This window comes from Lampetra fluviatilis, chromosome 2, assembly GCF_964198595.1.
Source record: "Lampetra fluviatilis chromosome 2, kcLamFluv1.1, whole genome shotgun sequence".
In the NCBI taxonomy this organism is placed as follows: Eukaryota; Metazoa; Chordata; class Hyperoartia; order Petromyzontiformes; family Petromyzontidae; genus Lampetra; species Lampetra fluviatilis.
In genome coordinates this window covers 18853841-18877305 of record NC_136276.1, presented here as the reverse complement: position 1 = coordinate 18877305, position 23465 = coordinate 18853841, and the positions used below count along the sequence as shown (strand labels likewise).

Here is a 23465-nt window from a genome sequence, read left to right as displayed (position 1 = left end):
GGCAATGTTCCAAATGTCAGCGCCTCCATCCTGTGTGGGACAGTCATCTTATCTTTCCATTGGCAGCCCTCGATCAGGGATGGAAATTCCACAATCCAATTGCTGAGGTTCGTCTCTCCATGGCGGCTACAATGACTTTTAATGAAATGTTTATTCAAACATGTTTATAGATGTTCTTGTGAAATGTAACATTGCATTCAGTTTATTTGAATTGTTACACGGATTATCAAATTTGTATGTATGTATGTTGAACGTCTTTCGCATCGTATGTAGCCAACCGTGCAAAATTGGAGGTGCGGGTTAAGGACCACAAACTAAACACGAAAAGAGTTCTAAAGAATTGAGTTTTTATTTATTTAGATTTAAAAATGCCTGGACTCCTGTGGCTTCGGTGTGGCCAGTTGCCCGGCTATGTTACATGGGAGATCTGTGGTGTGTGAACACAATAACAAAAGCAAAAGACAAAAACATCAATATTGCAGACAGTGAGTACGTGGTCCTCAAGGAATATTGTACAACTCACAAACGAGGGGTTTTACAGCCGTAAACAAAACACATGCAAATCGATAACAAGAAAAATGGTGCAAAGGTGCCAGAAGGGTTAGGTACTGATGCGGCGATGTGCACTTTCGTAAACAATTGTGAATCATGGAGGTCAAACCGGTACAAGTTACGGCAGATGGGCCAAATATGCACAGATGGTGTGTAAATATTTTTTTAACGAAACTAAATTCAACAATGTTAGTCATGTCACACCACTGAGTGAAATCGTCCCTAATTAAATTGCTAAGCATGTAGCCTTTACAGTCAAGTAGTGTAATGAGGTGGAGGTCATAGGGTGAAGGTCATGGCGTGGAGGTCATGGGGGGGTGGAGGTCACAGGGTGGGGTCTTAGGGGTTAAGGTCATAGGGTGAAGGTCAATGGAAGTGGAGGTCATGGGGGGGTGGAGGCCAGAGTGGGGTCATAGGGGTTAAGGTCATAGGGTGAAGGTCATGGCGTGGAGGTCATGGGGTAGAGGTCACAGGGATGGAGGTCATGGGTGGGGGTTTCGGGGAGAAACCTAAATTCAGGATCTAGTAAGTACAGTGCCAATGTGCTTTTATCTCTGTACAACTCTCTCTCAAGCAGTATATCTCTCTTTTCCCTCATATCTCTTCTAAATACTTCTCTCCTATAACTTCTTCACACAGCGTAACTCTTTTTCTCAAATATAGCGATTATGTTCATCGTGTACGGAATGCCATCATCATCACAAACACGTTGACGGCGATGTGAGTGGTAGACCAAGTTGATAATTCAAATCGAGCCAGCATCACTCGTAAAAGAGGACCATTCTGGGTGGCAGGCGAGTAGGAATTTGTGTACATGTGCTTTGAGTGCGGGAACAGTCCATTGAAATCTGTGCATGGGATGGCTGACAAAAATATTTACAGAACAACCGTGAAGTGAATAGAATTCACTTTTGTTGCGGATTTACTGTCCAGGTTGCTACGTCGAGGCAATATATTTTATCTCAATGCAGCCATTCCGTTTGCCACAATTCACGCAAGCTGTCATCACACTGACTGAATTACCCTCTGCAAATCCACGATACATTTCATAACTATAATAACTGGCACAAAACATGCCAATTAGTTACTACTTCAGCACACCACAACATGTACAACTTCAGTATGACGTTTCACTGATGATATACAACCAGCTTCATCAGGAGATTCGCCAGAATTGTGAAATCTTCCCTTTGCGGATTATTGGAAGTTCGCGACTGCTTCTGAAAGTGGATTGAAAATGCTTCGCGCACAGAAAACCGCGATCCATAGATAGTGGATGATGGTGCTAACGAAGAGCTGCGGGGAAATGTGGAGGGATGGTTTTTATTTATTTGTTTTGCATTAGCACAGACCAGCTGTGCCAACAATCCACAAATTTAGATTCTTATTTTATTTTTTTATTTTAGACTTGGATATCCATTGTAAAAACTGCAAACAAATTATTTAACACAGAGCCATACAGCTGATATGCACCTTTTGGATCTTAGAAAAACTTGGCACCTTATGATATGAGAAATTCTTACTGATTAATTTGGCTGTCCAGACTTCCCCTGAAATCTGCACATTTTTAATCCATTAAGATAACCGCGTGGCTAAGTCCTCCCGTAATCCGTGGTACACTGTGTTTGCGCCAAAATGTTTGCGGATTATCAGTCTAACTGCCGCAGTGCTGTACAGACATAGCGATGGATTATGGTCATCTCTGGTGCAGTTGTTTAAACATGTCTCCAAGATCTACATGTTGAACACATCTTTCTCCACAAATGCTACCAAACAGTGATGTCCATGTGAACCTATTAAGTACTTTCTCACATATTCATAATGACGTCACCCTGCTGCTGCTCTATATAAGAACGGGAGACACAGCAGAGCCTCACCATTCTGGCGAATTGCCCGATGATGCTGGATGCAATTACCAGCGAAACGTCGCACTCAAATTGTAAATGTTGTGGTTTCACGCTTCAACAGACCGGTGGGCTAAAGCAGTGAACTATTTGTCTTTTGTCAACGTGACACTTTTTTACTGATTGGCCGTGTCGGGTGGTGGAGGGTTACGACACATTTATAAATAACGCGATCTAAACCCAAAAACGTTGATTATGAATAATTTTGGTCGCGAAAGCCTACTACGTGTTAAACTACTTTCTCACACATAGGAGGCTTCGGGTGTTCAAATATCGTGACGGATGTTGTGCAGACACAGGAGGTAGCCGGTATGCTGCGGTCACTGGTCGCCTCACATCAAGCTGTGCTCGAGCATTCTGCACAGAAGTGCTTCTTTGGAATTGGCTACAGACCACCACAGTACTCCCATGTTTCTTACAATGATGTCACCACATCCGTCGAGTGCGATGGGAGATTCTTTCTGTCATTTTGTAGAGAGTTTGTTGTATTGATTTGAAAGTTCAAATTTTAAAGTTCATTTATTAGATATAGCCCTGTGAGCCATTCGGCTCTTTAATTGGGTGCAACCGCAACAAACAAAAACATGAACAAGAAAACATCTTAAAGTGACTAAGTGCAAACAGAAAATCCAATAAAAGACAGCAACATATTGCAGAAAAATCTCCGTACACCAACCCTGTGCAAATATCCCAGTGGGATGCAAGTCAAACAACAACAACCACAAGACAACTTAGATTAAGGCCATCAGTCTAACTCTGTACTACAACAAACAAATACTACACCAAACAAACATGAAGCTTTCGGACTGCAGGAATCCATACTCTTTGGTTCTTTCGATAAAGTCACGTAGGTAGGAAAATAATAAATAGATCACGACATTTCGATCGCCACACAAGCAATCGTCTTCAGGTGCTTGTGTGGTGATCGAAGCGTCGTGATCCATTATTATCTTTCTAGCGACGTGACTTTACCGAAAGAACCAAAGAGTATAGTTTGTTGTCCTTCCCCCACACCTCCAAATGGCACAGTTGGCTATCTACGGTGCGAAATAAGTTTAAAATACAAATCTACATACAATGGTCCAGTTGTAATTCTGGCTTATGCATGTGTCGCGCGCTACTATGGTTGCGAATTGATTTGTTACCAGCAAATGAAAATTAATGAACCTTGGGATTTGAACTGTCCCTTGAGTGCACTCCAATATAAATCCCCCGATTTAAAGATTGAAATGCATCCCTCGGTCAGGGACCTGTGAGTCTTGAGTCAGCATTGTGGAAATAAGCAAAAGCGTCCTCAAGGACGTGGTGGAGATAGATCCCAGGCCTTTTCAAAAGAAACGGACTGGTATGCCAACAACAGCCGCAGGTTATCAGGACTTGTGATCACCCAGTTTTCCCTGTGGTTGTTGTATGGCGACAGTGGGGGATTTGTGGCACACCTTAGATTGCAAATTGTTTTTTCGGCAGTCTGATATTTGGACTGTTTTAATGTGTAATTGGAAATTGTGAGGGGAATTGTGGTACTTTTTCCCCATTGAGTAATAATGTCCATAACACATATTTCTATTTTTAAACAATATAGTCACCTAATTTCCTTAAGTCAATTATAAGCACATGCACAATGTGATGCATTTATGACTTTTGCCTATTTCACTTTTTTTTTTCTTGAACAGGCGTGCGTTCAATTTGAGTCATGCCGTTCTCATTAGCAGCTTGCGTCAGCTGTAAAAAAATGTGTTCCTGATTTGTGCGTCATTTGCATTCCTTTTATCAATGCCAATGAAAATGTAAAAAAAATGAACATGCTAATTATTAATTTACCGTCAAATTCTCATTAAAAGATTTTCATCCAAATTGCACCCTGGTTGTGTGCTCTCGTTGTCACGTCACGAGACTAAGTATCCTCAGGGATCTCTCGCACGGCGGTGCTCCCCACGTGTTATAGAATGGCCCACGGAAGCAGATGCCACAGGGCTACCGCTTAAGGCCCCTTTTTCCCAGAATTGTGGTTTGTTTTGTTTAATCTTGGCCCAAGGGAAGAGACTGGCCAATGGCATTTTCCCTCCTGCGTAATGACTGCTGGGGAAAAATCCCAGCAATCAACGATGTTAATATGCTCGAATACCAGATTTCAGGATCAACACAGTAAACGAATCCATTTTTATTTAACCAGGCAAGGCCCACTGAGCTACATGGCTCTTTTCAGAAGCGACGTGACCACAAATGAGAGCCCAATGAAGTGGCTCATCCGTGTGGAAATTTGTAGCAGTCAAATACTCTCAAACGCACGTTTTGAAATGTGGAGGGATAAATCGGAGGGCTCAGAAAAAAATCCATACGACCATGAGAAGAACAATTTAGTGGCTTATCACGGGGAGAACATGCAAACTCCAAATATACATGCATCAGGGTCTGGATCGAATCCACAACCTCCTGTATAACAGGCGAGGTAGTTAGTATCTCACTACCATGGCCAGATACGGTAGTTTCTGGACTGACTGGATGTCTCCTTGTTGCTGTGCTCGCGTAAAAAATAGTACAGCTTGGATCTCCAGACACCCTGGCTACCTTCAGATGTGTTTAGGACACCGGAACAAAGCAATGGTTTTGCTCTTGTACCTGGGACAGTCTGATGCCCGGCACATAGTTGCTACTCAATTCAACGAAGCAGAAGATCCTCTTTAAACTTAAAAAATAAATGTCATCATCATTATCATTGTCGATTTGAAGTTTTCGTGACTGCAGAAATCCATAATCTCTGGTTCTTTCGGTAAAGTCACGTGGATAGAAAAAATAATAAAAGAAACCACGACGTTTCGGTCGCAACACAAGCGTCCGTCTTCAGGTGAGAAAAATTATCTCCTGTTGTGGCTTTATATAGGCACGGGGGGGGGGGGGAGGAGTTTGGCTGTAGGATTTCACAGAGGAGAGGGGGGAGGGTTTGTGGCGTGCATGGACGGGTGGGGCTGGAGAAATTAGTAAGTAAATTAACTTGAATTAGTAATCGGATAACAAGACACACGGGTGGGTGAGTGAAAATCACAGCAGTTAAAATTTGACGCGGTTTATCACATCCTTCCAATGGTTGCTCAATCTGAATCCATCTTCTCAATTAAAGTTTTGTCTGTGTTTGTATATCTGGATGGCTTCGTGAACAAATCTCTGATGGTGGCCCGAGGGTTTGCAGAGCACCTTAGTCTCGGAGAAAACAACGTCGTGTGTGCCCACAGCGTTGAAACAATGATCCGCCACCGCCGAGGTGTTGGTGGTTCTGCCGTGTTTCAAATCAGCTTTGTGTTCACGAACCCGGTCTGAGACATGTCGCTTCGTGTCACCAATGTAACAGCTGCCGCAGACACAACTCAGCTTATAGACACCAGGACATTGCATGTCCGGAATTGCATCCTTCACCGATGGGATGAAATCCCGGATTTTGTGTACTGTACTGAACCGAACTTGGATCTTGTGTTTGTTTAAGATTTTGGCAATCCTTTTGGTAACCCCTGCTATGTATGGCAAGGTGATGGTTTTGATTTGGTCCTCGGATGGTTCTCTACCCATGGTTGGGGATGCAGCTTTGCGGATTGTGCGGTCAGAATATCCATTCCTCCTGAGAGCCTGGCATACGTGATCAAGCTCACTGGCTAGGTGGTGCTGGTCGGAGATGCAACAGGCCCTATGGTAGAGTTTTTGATGAGGGAATTCTTCTGGGCTGGATGGTGGTGGGAGTCAGGCTTTAGATAGGAATCCGTGTGGGTGGCTTTCCTATAGACAGAGTGTCACAACGAGCCATCAGGTCTCTTCTCGATCAAAACATCCAGGAATGGTAGCTTGCCATCATTTTCCACTTCCATGGTGAATTTGATAGATGGGTGTATTGAATTGTCCTTACGATGGAAGAGTGTGTTGGCTAAGCCCATCTCTTTGTGGGATGTAGTCTTAGGGGATTACCCCTTGGCATAGGAAAGTGGAATTTACATGACTGTCTTAGGGCAGCCAATATTTATGATCACCACCACATGCATATTTGAACAAAAGAAGCCCAGACAGTGATGACACTTGTCTTAAAAAACAGGAAACATGTACCAAGAAACACAACGATGAAAATGCATTCATGATAAACAAAAATGTGGGTTAAATCGCGTGAATGTAAATGTGTCGTACGCCCACCTCCACCGAACGCAGCCAATTAACATGGTTGTCACGTGAACATTTATTACGACTTCAGCACACCGGTGTGTTACAATTCAGTACAGTTATGCATCCCTCGTTTAGCACGGTAGATGTGTTCCTTAAAAAGCGTTAAGCAAAAAAATGTCCCCGTAAATAACGTAATGATAACGTTTAGTGAGATACGATGTACTACTACTACTACGCACATATGGTAAGATGGTTAGGACAAATAACTGAGGGTACGCCGCTGCGTTACTCTATCATTCCACGTACTGCATCACTGCACCGCTCAGCCACGCAACCCAAGAAAGTAGTTCGTTATCGACCGCTCAGAAACCGCGTTATAAAGGTGCGTGTTCCACGTCATAATGGTGTGCATTCCGCGTCGTGAGAAAAGTGTTCCCGAATGGAAAAACTGCGTTTGAGCGAAAACGCGCTGTAGTGTGAAAACCACGGAGGAACGCGAAAACTTACCGTACGACATTTACGTTGCCGATTACAACCAGCACCACCAGGCATTTCCCAGAAATGCGAAGGCGTCTAACCGTTGTGGGTCTTAAAATAACGCAGTCGGTCCAATCGGCATCTCGCTCAGCGCTCGCCGGCCGAGCCGTGCATCGTACCTTTGTGCTTTTTGGAGCCGTCCCGCTTCGGGGCATCGCACGATGACGATGACGGGCTGGGTTGGCCTTGGTAAGCCATGCCGTAGTCGGACGAGGAAGGCGAAGAGCTGGCCATGCCTCCATAGTCGTCGATGTCATCGTCCTCGGGCGGGCGCTTGATGGGCGGAGCGTGAGTCAGGCAGCCGTGGCTACTCATCGCCACCGCTCCTGAAAGCAGGAAGGACAGTCGGCAGTGCAGCACCGCGCCATTACTCAACTACCTTATAGGGCGGCAGCCTGGGGACTGAGTAGCCAACTAGCTTTGTGGGGCAGATCTCTTTGAAGCCCGCCTTGTTTTAAAAAGTTCTAATAATTTCCATTGCGGTGCCTCTCAAGTCTTCGTGCAACTCCAAATATGTGTTAAAATGTTTGCGGAGTTGGGATTTTTGACTATGGGAGTTGCCACAAACTGCGGGAAGGGTCATACATTTGAGGATTTGCGGATGTTTGGAATTTCACCGTAACCTACCGAAGTGACTCGTTACAGAATAAGAGGCAATGCAAATGGTGAGAATTAAAGGTCTTTCTTCACCTCGCCATGTAACACCTGTAAAGCACAACTGGCATAAATAAAATGGGGATTAAAGATAAAAACTGGTACATGCCACCCACGTATGCTCCCCCGCTTAACAAGTGCTCTTACTTTTGAACGATGTATCGAGCCAACCGGCAGAGCGTACTCTTGTGTGTGTAGGGAGACAAGATACGCAATGGCACTTAACTTGACTCTTATGTGGAATACTGAATTGTTTGCCCTGGCTATGAGGAAGCCAATTTGCACCCATTTTCAGTTGTGCATTACACAATTCACAAAAACAAGCACAAAAGGCTATTTAAATTAGCCATTACACAATTCGCCCTTTGACAATTTGGCTTTACCAATTTTCGGCTGGGGTAAAATTACCAATGTTCCCAGCCTGTTAAATGTACCGTTTCTCAAAAGAACTTTGGGTTATTTCTTTATTTTTATCAGGGACAAAAAGGAGAGGAGGGGGGGGGGTGGAAGAAACACTTTTAGAAATTCAACCTGCTCGTTTTAACATAGTTGGTGCTTTTAGAACTGGAAGATGCATGTCAAAGATACAACGCGTATTTGAACACGGTCCGTCAGTCGGTATAGACATTGCGTGAGTGCATCATCAGTATACGGACAGCCAGATCTGAGGAGTGCAATGTCAATCTACCCTCCAGCTCTTCGCTCGTGCCAGTTTCACCCATCTGTATTATGTGCGCCTAAAGCTGTTGCGATTGCCAGTAAATGCAATGGCAAGCGGTCATAAAACTGTAAATTAGGTCACGGATATAATTCACTGCCAAACAAATCGCCAAGCATACACTAGGAAATGTTAACGCTAATTAAGCCTTAGATAGCTTTTGCATGCCATTTACTGAAACTAAAGTTGCACCGAGTTCCCATTTATGTACGGGGATGATTCAATTTGCAGCCCAGGATACCCACTGATATGTATGTGCATGCACATGATGTGTGTGCTCTTATTCACTTTACATGCAAATCAATGAGGCTGGCCAGAACAGGGCAGCTGGGTTAGACCAGCATGGGATGTTTCCCCACCCCACCCCACTACCTTTAAGATCTTCGATGATCTGCTTTAGTTTGGCCGATTCAGTTGGAAGGAATTTACACTGAATGTTAAGAATGTTAAATACGTTACGGAGCAACACTGCACCACTTACGGTTATTGAAAATATAAAACAAATAAATAAAATTAAGCGCATGCTAAGAGCTAATACAGTGAGTACCTGACACGTACATAACCTTTGCAGAGCATGAAAACGTGCAGGATGACAGTAAAAAAAAACATTTTGGTCACTTAAATTTTCAGATTTGTGTTTTCATGCGCACAGGCTACGGCATTTGTTTTGCACTGGCACTCAGAATGCGTGCATGATTCACGCACACTACTCAGTACTGCATAAAAAAAAGATCATGATAATTGCCCTTGAATTGTAACAGCATGATAACTGTCCTTGAATTGCAACAGCAAATTTAATGCAAAATTTTCCATAAGGCTACAATGGCATCAAATGTACTCAAAGGAACCGATGAATAACCACCGATCTCAACTGCTACTTAATATAATATGCATCATCAATATACAGACAGCCAGACCTGATGAGTGACAACAGCAATGGAAATGTTAAAGAGCTGCACAGCTTACCTGCCATAGCCTGCACTTCAACTGCCCTTGCTCATCATGGTCCATATATACAAAGAGATCCCTCTGCAAAGGCAAAACATTCAACAAAAATATCACTTTTCAAATGCATAGCATTACTTCACAATGCCAACGGTTGCACCATCAGGGCTGTCAACCCCACTGCCATTTTTCAGAACTGAAGCCAAGCTGCCGCACAGAGAATTAATTCTCGCAGTATTCTGGCAACAGCCCGTGACACCGAGAAGCAGCTTCGACCAAGCACTCACGTTGCAGAGTACATTCCATTCCCTTCGTTTGGTATTCCAGGAAACAGAATGTACTCACTAACGCAGGGTTCATCATCTCAACTCAGTCACCAAATATGCCCATAGCAAAAAGACAAAGATCCCCCCCCCTTCCCCCGTATAGCCTAAGCATAGTGCTGTTAGCGAGCACCTACGAAGGCCGGAACGGTACACGAGGGGGTGGGCGGACAGCAACCACGCCCGACCGCCTTTGTCTCCCAAATGCCGATGTTTACACACCATACCAGGTACTCGTTTGAGGCTGAGTCGATCTAGGGTAGGCCCAGAACCGGTTCAGATAATCATCACTGGTGTTGGTTGTGAGCGGGAATCGAACTCGGGTGGCTGGGTTCGTAGCACAGCGCACCACTCACTACACCGCCACTCCCCACCACAGCACACAAAAAAGACAAAGATGTACCCGTATAGCCTAAACAGACTGTTGGGGCAAGTGCTGTTAGCAAGCACCTATGAAGGCCGGAACGGTACACGAGGGGGGTGGGTGGCCAGCAACCACGCCCGACCGCCTTTGTCTCCAAAGTGCCGATGTTTACACACCGTACCAGGTACTCGTTTGAGGCCGAGTCAACCTAGGGGAGGCCCAGGACCGGTTCAAATCATTGTCACTGGTGTTGGCAGTGAGCAGGAATCAAACTCGGGTCGCCGGATTCATCGTGTAATGCGCTAACCGCTGCACCCCCGCTCCCTAGCACACACACACACACAGTTACACATTTACAGAGTAAATGCTTGAAAACATCTTTATGTTCGTTTTTGCCAAAAGGCTCCGGATTCGTCCGTCTCCATAAAGTGCAGCACCGTAAATATTTGTCTTTTGAAAGCATACTGCGCTGCTCACAGCAGAATAAAAAAGAAATGGAAAGCCAGTCAATTAAGGCAGAGTATGTTTGTCTCTGCTACAAGGAGAAACGATTAACCGCACTTTAATATTCAAGTATGTCAGTTTACTGAGAATTGCAAGATGCGGTTTTTGGCTTCAGGTTGCTTTGTACAATGTCCATGCAAGAGGTTTGAAAGACAACGATTTTGGATATAATTTTCCACGTGCATATATTACACGCATTTATTTTTAATACTGATGATCAATTATATACACAATGAATTTCATGTACACGTTCTGGACAGTGTTATGCAAGTTGAAACCTAATCAATTACGTTGCAGAACATTTTTATGAAATGGACCATATTGGTAAATTCAAAATAATTATTGCCTATAAAACACAATATTTTGAATTTTGCGATGTACATTTCCAAACGGTGAGATGCTTTGCATAGAATCCAAGTTTGCAGCCCATCCTTTATGCATTTTCAATTGGATAAAATCGATGAATATGAACAGATCTTTTGTGGTGCACTATAAAGGTTTGAATACTGGAAATGCAATTATTAATCTTGTCCTCAAATGCACCCAAAACAACATCCATACGAGGCAGTGTAATGTGGCACGAGAGCCCTTTAAACTGCCTACAATTGACCCTCATCATCATCATGAGCCATGCCCAATCTGCCGCTGGATGAAGGCTTCCCCTTGCCGCTACCACCCCTCCTCATGCTCCCGCGATCCAACGATCCACTCAGCACCTGCACACGAACTGATCTCATCGCTGCAGCTCTTCTCTGGACAGCCTCATGGACGCGTTTCTTTTCTTTGGCTGCCACTCGTATTATTCTTGACCATCAGCCAACGTCCCTTCCAGTGCAGGGTCCTGTGTCTCGGCCTGATTTTTTCTTAATCGGTTGAATGAAGTCATCGATCTGCATGTGTTTTATAAATCCATATGTCCCTCCCCCTCTGTCTCGCAGTGTAATTCCAAACACGCCTCTGAGCACTTTTCCGTTTTTGTTTGAATTCTTTAGCTAATGACCACGTTTCCTGAACCATGTGTCACAGCCGATGGTACACGTCGATTAAAAATGTAGCGACCAAAATTTTTGGAGACAAAACTTATCCTCGCTTTTTACTGCTGCGAGTGCATCGGCAACACTTTAGTAGTGGAGGCACTTTAATTCCCCTTCCCATAGTCCTTGTGTACTCACAAACCAAGTGATGTGTGTGGTATCGATCACGAGCATCACGACAGGGTTATACTTTACCCACGGCTGAGACCCTGGATTCGAAGCCAAGCAGGTACACAAAAAGTTAAGCAAAGCTCCAGAGTGCAGTGAATGTAATGGTCCTAGATTTGAAGCTTTCGTGACTGCAAGGATTCATACTCTTAGGTTTTATCGGCAAAGTCACGTATGTAAAACATAATAATTAATGAATTCAGTTGTGAATTTAGATATTTTCACTTATTATAATTTTATTTTATTATTCTTATTTTTTACCTACGTGACTTTACCGAAAAAACCTAAGAGAATGTAATGGTCACCAATCGGTCAGAGATATTATTGTAAAACAAAAACCCACTATACTGGTAGGCATATAATTGTACACATGCTCATCATCAGCAGCCATGATCTATCAACTGCTGTAGGAAGCCCCCCCCCCCCCCCCAAATTATTCTCATCTATGAAGCGCAACAATTCACCGAGCTCTTAAACTCAAGCTGATTTATTTGCTCCATCTCCGTGATAGACATATCTTGGAAAACTGAATTTAAATAACGAAACTTGGCAATATACTACCAACGCAACTTAAGAAGAATGTTTTTTTTTCAATGAATATATCACGTGATAAAACGCATATCGGGAGCATGGACATTGATGAAGGAAATGGAACCAAAGCTGTCAAGTGCAAATTGAAACATGTAGAAAGCATGTGCTTGGATTCACACAGAGGGCCGGCCAAGAGGAACACGTGGGTCAGAGAACATTCGGAAGTTAGAGATCTCATATCGGCATACCCTGCCAAATAAAAATGCAGGTTATGTTAACGTTTGGCCTCCGATAATGCAAAATGCGACAAATATTCCTCTAAATATTGATGTTCTCTCCTCGTGAGAAAGATAAGAAGAATATTTGTTATATTCCCCTGCCCCCTCATTGTTTTCCCTTGACATTACCTCCAATTTGCTTTGTTATCGAACATTGTATGGAAAGTTTAGATAAAATGTTTCGTCATGTTTAGACAAAAGGTATGTACAACGGTTCGCTACGTAGGTTCCGCGAAAGAAATTCAACATACCTACAAATTACATTATTTAGAAGTAAATACATTAAATAATAAACGGTTGAGAAGCACATTACTTATAAAGAACATATTCACAGACCTGAATAAAAATGTAAGTGACACTTTGTGCATATTTAAAATTATTATAGATGTTTATTTTTAATAACAGGAACATTCGAATAGTGAATTCTATATATTTTTTTACGTGATAAAAGATCAATAATTGTATTTGTATTCTCCTGAAATCCTCCTGGTATGTATTCCACACCTGCCTTGCCAGGACACAATGGAGCTCCTAACAGCCAACCCCTTGTGATCAATTGTAAACTTGTAGATTCAGATCCTGGAGTGGGGGGCATGCTTTTTATCCCATCGACCGCTCTTTGGGTCAATACGAATGAGTGCTAACTTTTGCGAGAAGTCAAGAGTGGTTGGTTGTCAAGTGGAGGAAATGGTCTAGCCACGCAAAAGTGGAATTTACAAGACTGGGTCACAGTGTGCGTGCTTTGGAGAGACAGGCACCACAGACACACTCGATGGAGCCGGGGGTGGTGGTGGGGGTTGGAGACACTTTGACTCGTCAACCACTGACACAGTTACACGATTTTTATAGGGACATTATTTAGACGGCTTTCACCTCAACGAAAACGACTCGTTGCAAAAGGGATACACGATGCCACGAAGATGCAATGATACACCACGTGAAGTGAAATTCCACTTGTACGGCAAAACACAATGTATATTGATGTAGAGGGCCTCATTTAAATGGAAGCCAGACGGATCAAATGTCAACGGATATATATTTTTAATTCGACTGCAGCCGTGGCACACACACACACACGAATGCACCTTGGTGCCCTTTAGCAGCTGACGTCAATCTTGCCCTCATGTCACGGCTGGGAAGGCTACGGGCTCCACTGCACCGAACAGTGGCTAACATCGTGTCCCGTCTCGCGGCTGCATTGATTTCCCCGTGCCGTGTCTGTACAAACTGCTCCCGTACGAGCAATACACTCAATGCCTAACAGCAATGCATATGTGAATGCATTGCCGTACATTATAGAGCCGACCCTTCTCCACGAACTGCTGAGGCCAGGTGCTGCCGTGATAATAAAAAATTAACCCGTAAAAACAAAGTTTTTCACTATAAATCCTTTATATGCGTGGCGGCTAAAGTCCTCTCGTCCTCTGGCTTGAGATGGCTGCCACCTATGGGTCAGATGATTGCATGCAACCATTAAGCAATTGGTAATTAAATATAATATTTTTGTCCTAAAAAGTGTAAAATTTTGGAAAAAATGTTCACGAAAAGTAATTGTCACGCACAACGAGTCTGTGTGGAAAATGTCAGCTCGATTGGATCACGGGAAGTGGGTTAAAAAACGACCGAAAGATTTGCACGGTCGTAAGCAAGCAAGCAAGCGCGCAAGTGAACTTAATATAAAGGATTTAAAAAGAACACGATCGAAGAGTGTCAAGCAAGCTCGGGGCAGCGAGAATCCACTTTGAAAAACCGCCACCGGGTTGGCGTCGAAACAAAGTCCAGAAGCACTCGCCGCGACGTGGACGAGATTCAGAAATTTGTTTTGGAAGCCGTCAGCATCCTCGAGCAACGCCAAGCAGAAAAGCGCTCCGGCCAGCAGCACTGCGGAAGCTGGAAGACGTGCCGCGCGCCGGCGGTGTTAATCACAGCGGCGTGCCAAGGGTCAGCCCATTAGTGGCCCCGTGTTGTACGCGAGGGCACAAAGCCCTCAAGGCAAAACTTGGCGGGCGAACCAGAAGCATTCCGCACCCGCGAAGGATAGGTTCGTGCAGACGTAGAACGGCGTACGATCTTGCACGTTGTTTTTGCACAAGAGAGGCTAGGTGAAGATATGAATGCAAGAGCTCATCTTCTTGGTTCTTTCGGTAAAGTCACGTAAAATGGAAATAATAAAATATTATATTATTTTATTATGTTATGTTTTATTTTTATAATGTTTTATTTTTATTATTTTATTATTTCCATTCTACGTGCAGCGTTTGCCTCCCAGCAACTATGGCCAGGTGAGGGTGTGGGTTTGCTCGTGGACTGGCTGACTTTCAAAGAACAGTTCTTCAAGCGTATCATGGCAGCTGCACAGAAGACCGTGTCCCAATGGGCGTGTTTCCAAAGCGAGTGGTGCTTCTGGCTGTAAATGTCTCTGAACGTTTGACCTGAGAAACAGTCAAGAAAATGTTTTTTTAACCGTTTCCCATTCGGAGGCATCTGCAAGTTGCAGGGTGGGTCCCATTCACCGCTGAATCTCGGAAGGCGCGAGACCGATTCAGCGGTGATTTTATTTAGAGAGACACAGAGCGGCGCTTTTTAAAATAAATTTTACATCACCGCGGAGAACTCAAACGACGCGCCTGCACTCCATGATAGCTGGCGCTAAACTGTGTTTTTATCTTACGACATACACGTATGTCATCGGAATGGGAAAGGGTTAACAAGCATTGATGAGAATCAAACCCGAGTCCAATGCTTCAGGAGAGTATCAACTGAAAATAAGATGGACCAACTATTACATGCCATGTTCATTTCACTGTAAATGTTGGTCATGTAAGTGTGGCCTTTGCAACAATAAAAAAGTAATTTTATGACAGAATTCCAAAATGACCTTTTCAGGTTTCAAATGCATGCGCCAAAGACGAAAACAGCTCAATTAAATGTCCTTTGCTTATATGTGTTCACATTACACCTTAATAAGTAAAAATAAAATCACAACATCATAGACTCAAAGAATCCCTGATGATAACCGAAGGGACTACTTAACAGCCACTGTCATAAACATGAACTAAAGTTCTCCTGGGAGATCAAATTAGATACAGTAATTAAGGCTCTATTCTCAGTCTGCAGCACACATCCTAATAGGTTCATAAATTGTAATCCAGTGGGACAAACGTTAAAAATATCACAAGGCTCCTGGAAGGAATACTATAAACATACTAGTACAGCAAGCGAGCTGAGCCAAAGCATCTCCCCACCAGCTGGACACAAAAAGGGCCTTTGGTTGGTGACCACCTCTGTTGGTGGCCTTGAGCCAGTGACTGGAACACGTGCCCATCACAGAAACTCGTCCATTCATAGCACAGCCAATCAGAACCTCTCACCTATCGGTATTTATTTTATGAACCTTTGAGGGTGATGATGGGCCGAGCCAACGCCCTGACCAGAAATCTTGAACTCGCATAACCAAAGTCGGAGCAATGGCAGACTCCAATGAAAGAACCAATAGCGATGGAGATGAAAACCCATCGTCAAGTGATAAAATATTATTAATGGCACAGGATTTTCATACTTGTGAACTTGTTTATGTTTATCCACTCGAAGAAGGCGATGCCCTTTAAAACAAAGTTGAGATGTTAAGATTCAAAACAACGTAGCAGGTAACATCCGAACAAAATAGTCAAACGATTAATTAAACCAAACGGGTAGGGAACGTGGGTCACCGAGCCATACAAAATGTACTTGGGGAGCTCATGTTTGAAATCCCTCATCTACGAAGTTTGCAAAGGACCATTCTGAATAAATAGCATCCTTGTGTTCTAAAATCCCGGGAGGGTCTTAAGTCCCCTTGTGGACGTCAAAAAGCCGTGAATGCAAAGCTACTTGGCGCGCATTTTCGCCGTGTTTCGATGGGAGGTGTTGTCATTGCCGACCTCCACAAACCGGTTACTGTGCACGAAACGTCCACATGGCACAGGCCCCTGGACGTAACCACACGTGTGGTTCCGTCGCCCGACTTCACAGGTACACGCTTCTCTCAACCCAGGAGAGGGCAAGACTCGTCTTGAGGCTTGGAATGCAACTTACCTGTACAGTTCATGCCTTGAGATAAAGGCAAAGATACCCCTCCTTCCAGTATAGCGTGTAACAGACTGCAGGGGCAAGTGCTGTTAAGCGAGCACCTCTGAAAGCCGGCACGGCACACGAGGGGGTGGGTGGTCAACACCACGCCCGGCCGCCTTTGTCTCCCCTAGCGGTAATGTTTACATATCGCAACCAGGTATTGATTTTTTTACGTCGAGTCGACCTAGGGGAGGACCAGGACCAATTCGGATAATCGTCACTGGTATTGGCCAGGAGCAGGAATCGAACTCAGAGGGTTGGGTTCGTAGCGCAGCCCGGTAACCGTTGCACTAACGCTCCCCACATACCTTTAGATACCCACATGCACACAGATTAAATTTGCATTCCTAGGCGATGCATGTACTGTACATGCCATGCACGTATGTCAGGATTGCTGTGGGTCATGCCTGTGGAGTAGGGTATGGTTTGCTGACCTGTACGTTGCCTAGACATCTGGCACAATCATTTTTTTTAAAACGGCAGTGAGCGTTTCACATAGCCCCAGTCACGTGGGCGGGGAGGGGGGCATGGTCGAGCGGTAACGTCTGCCACTTGTTGCAGATGTTCGCGGCTTGAACCCAGCGGCCGCTCTGGTTATACCCGCGGGCACATTAACCATAAATACGCACCATCTGCCTGACAGTGGACGTTAAAGATCCCGTGTCTGTCAAGTGCTCGCTGAGCTGCATTGGCTTATAATTGCCGAACGAACACATTACACGCACCTTTACATCATTCGCACCTAGTTTACACAACAAAGGCTCATTCCTAACAGCGTGCTTCAGCCGCACCGAACCTCACAAAAATAATATTCAGGGCCTACCTTGGCTCCTCCCACCCTCAACCAGTATATATATACAAGGACTGTTTTCTTGGAATTTATTTCACTTGATACAGCTATCGTGCTGTGACGGTTCCACCTGAAGACAGAAGCTTGTGTTGCCTCCGAAACGTGGTGATTTTTATTTTTATTCTACTTTTATTCATTTTAATTTTTACCTATGTGACTTTACCGAAAAAACCTAAGAAAACACATCATGCGCGTTCTTCATTGCAAGGCCCGCGGGCTGCTGGCCACCCCTGGTGGCCTTTAGTGTGGCCTCCTCTAATGTGGCCCCAGATAATAAACACAAATAAAAAAAACCCATCATGCTGTCAAACCCAATGGTTTCAAATGTGTGGCGGCTCTCACACGGATGCCTTATCAGCTAAAGTGAAAATGAGTGAATAACACTGCATTATATGGTCACACTCATTACATACAAAGTGCTATCCACAAATGAACCACAATACCGTAATGATCTGCTCAAGGAGCGTAAAGCATCACGCGAACTCCGGTCACCCTCGCAGCAGAAGCGGCTTTTGGCTCGCCATCGCATCGTGCGCTTTCAGGTGCGAATGCTCTTCCTTCTGATATTAGGAAGACACTGGAGATATGCACTTTTAAATCTAGATTTAAAACGAATTTCTTTACAACTGCTTTTTGTGTTTAGTTTATTGTCCTTCCCACGCACCTCGAATCAGTCACGGTTGTCTAAGTACGGTGCGAAAGAAGTTCAAAGTACGTACATACATACGTGACGTCATTTGTAACAGTATGCCGTTTGTGTACAAGCGTCAACAAGGTCCAAATTTGAAAAATGACCCGTAAATTACTCAATTCGATCTACACAGCAATCACTGGGACTTCAGTGAGGTTTTTCCTGGATAAACATGCATAACAATAAATCATACGCAAGACTGCAGGGATATAAAGACTCTGCCAGAGGGCCTTTTGTTTTCAAAAGATCGATTCTCATGCACAGTGCTATGCAATTAATTACAACAGGTTTAATTAAGCACATCTGGCCAACGGTTTGACCCCGTGAATGATTTTTCACGCAATAAAAAAAAAACTCATTATACTTCGGTTGCACCAACGCATATTAACTTTCGGTATTCATTCCTAAAAATGTCAAATGCCAATGACACATTGGGACCCCACCGAGACCATCGTCTGACACTGCAGACCCTATTGCTTTACACCACAATATTTGCTGGAAAGGGCACGTGCGCCGAAATATTGAGATCTTCATAACCTTTCAGCGACAGTAAAAAAACAATGTGTTTTTTTATTCACCCCGTATTTTATTACATTTTTTTTTTATAATGCCATGGCAAGTCCAGTATCAATTTAATTAAAAACTTACTGCAGTTGTATTTTAAATCAATTACATTAGTTTCCTTTAGAGCAATGTTACAAATATAAAACTACATTGGGTCTTTCGGTAGTCACGTGGATAGAAAAATAGAAATTAAAAAAAATTTCATGACGTTTCGATCACAACACAAGCAATCGTCCTCAGGTGAAAAAAATAGCAAGAGAGCTGCTGAAGCAGCAGGGTGTTATATAGGCCTGAGATGGGTGCAGCCCAAGGGTGAGTGGGCGGGGTTAGAGAGGGAAGATAGAGGGCACCCCAAAGCTGTTGGGCTGGCCGTTGTATCGTGAGAGATTAGCATGTCAATGTAGCCACTGCCACATCGAGGAATGCAACTCAGAGAGTCGGAAATAACTGCTAACATCGGCAGGTAGGATGGAAACATCACAGCCAGTTATGGCTTAAACTGGTTAATAACGTCCTTCCAATTATTGCTCAGTTTGTACTCATCTTCTCGGTTGAAATGTTGTCCGTTTATATATCTGGATGGCTTCATGAACGAATCTTTGTTGATAGCCAGGTTTGCAGAGTACCTTCGTCTTGGAGAAATAAATTTCGACAGTGCCCACAGCGTTAAAACAATGATCAGCCACAGCCGAGGAATTGGTCCTGCCGTGTTTCAGATCTGCCTTATGTTCACGAACACGGTCCGAGACATGTCGCTTAGTTTCCCCAATGTAACTACTGCCGCAGCCACAGCTTAGTTTGTAGACACCGGGGTATTGCATGTCAGGAATCACATCCTTAAAAAGCTAGATGTTAACAAGACTGTTATCAATCAGAGTAACAGCACAATCTCCTATAGCTTAAAATCGGTACTAGCTAGGGGGCTGAATTTTGCTGTCACCCCCAAACACATCCCAGTGGATGATACAATTGCCCAGGTAGATGTATCCCTCAAAGGCTTGGGACACATCCGGACAGACGTGGCAAGATCTGAAATTGCCATCATCCTTAAAAATGCTAAGAAATCCATTAGTAACATCAGCAAAGACGAGCGCTCTGAACTCGCCCAATTGAAAAAGAGAGAGGACATAGTCATCCTCTCAGCCGACAAGGGCAATGCTACTGTCATCATGGATAAAGCCACATATAACAACAAAATCCAGGACCTTTTTAATGATGGCAGTTACACCAAAATCAACAAAAATCCACCAAAGATAAGCAGTTCCAGCCATCGCATTAGGGGTGAGTTAATGAAATGTTTGACCAAATATAACGGGCACATTTTTTAGTTGATCATTTTGTATGGCCTGCGAATGATGTTATAAATATCCAAATGGCCCTTGGCAGAAAAAAGGTTCCCCCCGCCCCTGCTTTAGTGGCTACGTTGACCTGGACAATGATATCATCCACTCAATGATATCATCCACTGGGATGTGTTTAGGAGTGACTGTGAAATTCAACCCTTTAGCTAGTACCGATTGTAGGCTGTCGGAAATTGGGCTGTTACTCTGATTGATGACAATCTTATCAACGTCTAACTTTTTAATGTGTGGCTGAGGCTTCTTCTTAGACAGGAGGCTGAACTTGGAAATCAGGTTCTCTTCGCATTTAGCTGACATCAAGGCGGCTGAAGATGCTGTCATGTTATCTACATGGTCCCAATCAGATGTAGATCTTTTTAAATCCTTTATATTAAGTTCACTTGCTTGCTCGCTTGTGCGCTTACGACCGTGCAAATCTTTCGGTCGTTTTTTTTACCCACTTCCCGTGATCCAATCGAGCTGACATTTTGCACACAGACTCGTTGTGCGTGAGAATTTATTTTAGTGAAACATTTTTTCCAAAATTTTACACTTTTTAGGAATTTTTTTTAATATGTAATTACCAATTGCTTAATGGTGGCAAGCAATCATCTGACCCATAGGTGGCAGCCATCTCAAGCCAGAGGACGAGAGCACTCTAGCCGTCACGCATATAAAGGATTTATAGTGAAAAACTTTGTTTTTACGGGTTAATTTTTTTATGTCAATGTTAAGTGTGATTGCAAGAGAGTCTTGTCTAAATTATCTAGTTCGAATCGGAGCAATCTCATTCTCTCTGAGATCAGGGCACAGCCGGCCCTGAACAAGATCTGTTTAGCATTAGGAGAAGTGACAACAGCAGACGTGAGTGTAAAGACGATCAGTATTACCTTCGTGTCGTGGCATCTCTTCAGAAAAGTGAGCGAGACTCGATCATATGGGCCTTCTTGTCTCGAAGTTTGTTAAAAGATCTAATAGTTGTGTGGAATCCCTCCCTGTAGAGGCAGGAAGAGTTTACACACAATTTATTATGGAAACCAAATGATAGTCCTATAATATCGTTTTTTTTTTTGGGTTAGATCGCGTAAATATAAATGTGTCGTGTTTAATGACACATTTATATTTAAGCGATCTAATAAAAAAAACTATATTATGGATATTGGTCGTGAAAGCCTACTACGTGTTAAACTGACAGTCCTATACACTGCATTTGCATGATGTCAAAGGCGCTCACAGTCAGTGCTGCTAGACTCAAGGGAAGGTCACTCACTTTTGTAATGCACATAGCGGCGTTATTTAATTTAAAAATTAAGGTACACTCGTCAGTTTCAAATAACGTATCAGTTTTATGATGCAGCCATTACTTTTCATTGTAATTTCAAGTTTCAGTTTCTGTTGATTTTTGTGGTTCAGTTCCTTCTTCCGTGGATGAAACGTCACAGTTCCCCTTCTCTCAGGGCACCCCCCACCCCCCACCTTTGTGATTTGAGACGTGGCAGTAAATGCCTCCCTGCGCCTCCCACGAGAGCCTACAGGCAGTTCGAGGCTTTGGCAATCAACTTACATTACACTTCACAGTGCTTATTACCGTGACACACGACGTTGACAAAGTCTCAGAAGATATATATCTAAACCGATACATGCTTTCCTCTTGGTTCTTTCGGTAAAGTCACGTAGAAGGGAAGTAATAAAATAATTAAATAAAACATAATAAAATCATATAATATGCTTTGTTTTTTTAAGCCATTTTTTTGTACGTCTCTGACACTGCACGAATTAAGTCGACCAACTTGGGATGCCGAGATGACGGATCAAAAATGGATCCCACATGCGACTGATTTTGTGTTTCCATGTGCAAGCGCCCGTTATCAAATGTCCCACGGTGGTGAGATGTTAAATATCTCGCCCGCTTTACAGGAGGTAGTGGGTTCAATCCCGACGCTGACGCCAGTATATTTGGAGTTTGCATGTTCTCCCTGTGATCACGTGGATCTTTTTCCCAGACCCTCCGGTTTTTCCTCTCTAACTTTTAGAAACATGCGCTTGGAGTATTTGGCTGCTATAAAATTCCACGTGATGAGCCACTTAGTTGGACTATCATTTGTGGCCAGGTCCATTCTGACAACGAGCGTTACAACTCCGTGGGCCTTACCTGGTAAAATAAATAACAACGAGTTCACAGTCCACACTTTATTGAGCTGACTTTCCCAAGGGCGAGTAAAATGTTCACAAATGCAGTCCAGGTTGGACTGTTGAGATCACTTGACCTATGTTTACCTTCTTGCATATTGTTGTTGTAGTTTTGCCTGAAGTACAATTCCCATCATTTAATGACGATCGAGACAATACAGTACATTGTTTAGATATCATAACGTACTTTTTTTTTGGGTGAAAAAGGGTAACTTTCGATGCTATCGGAACGAATAAAGCCTTTAACATGCATTTCCTAAACTCGCTTAACGACCAAATCATTTAACGACCGGTCTCGTGGAACCAATTACCGACGCTAAGAGGTGTTTCTACTGTAATAACCCACACTGTGTCATTCATTAATTCTGTAATTGTGACCCCAATACTGACACATGCATCTTAATGGACGCTTATCTGGTCAAATAAAGATTTCCATTTACCTATTATGCCACGTCCATAAATCGGATAACTAAGGCGCATCTACACGCAACTAGTTTTATTTTATATATAAATATCTTTCGATTTAAAGCTTTCGTGACTGCAGGGATTCATCTTCTTGGTTCTTTCGGTAAAGTCACGTAGAATGGAAATAATAAAAATAAAACATAATAAAATAATTCTCACGACGTTTCGGCCACAGCGCAAGCAGCCGTCATCAGGTGACAGCGTCCCCCCGACAGACCTGGTCTTCACCTGAGGACGGCTGCTTGCGTTGTGGCCGAAACGTCGTGAAAATTATTTTATTATGTTTTATTTTTATCATTTTATTATTTCCATTCTACGTGACTTTACCGAAAGAACCAAGAAGATGTAAATATCTTTCACACGTATTACTCATGTCTTTGCTATGGTCAGCTTCGATGCTTCGCGTGTTATTCAACGTCAATCAAGGCGAGACAAGCATGAGGTGTGCACCGAAAGTCCCCTTGCACAAGTCCATTTCGCCAAACAAAACACGTGCCAAGCCTGCACACGCCCTGTGTGTAGTGCAGTGGGTTTCGACCTGTTTTGTTTGGTGACACCCCCCCTCCTCATTCAAGACCAATGGTCCCTGCACCCCTACACCCA

The 23465-nt window shown here is 43.5% G+C and overlaps 1 protein-coding gene across 1 annotated transcript in view; it reads right to left on the bottom strand.

Annotated features, from left to right (window-relative positions):
* The window catches only part of THRA (thyroid hormone receptor alpha), a 96299-nt gene that overhangs the window by 17434 nt on the left and 55400 nt on the right, over nucleotides 1-23465 (bottom strand). Inside the window, exons 2-3 of the mRNA XM_078871588.1 lie at nucleotides 9472-9534; nucleotides 7253-7459 (exon numbers count right to left, since the gene is read on the bottom strand). Coding sequence (XP_078727714.1) covers nucleotides 7253-7459; nucleotides 9472-9478 — 214 coding nt within the window. The 5' untranslated portion in view covers nucleotides 9479-9534. The remainder of the gene's footprint in view (nucleotides 1-7252; nucleotides 7460-9471; nucleotides 9535-23465) is intronic.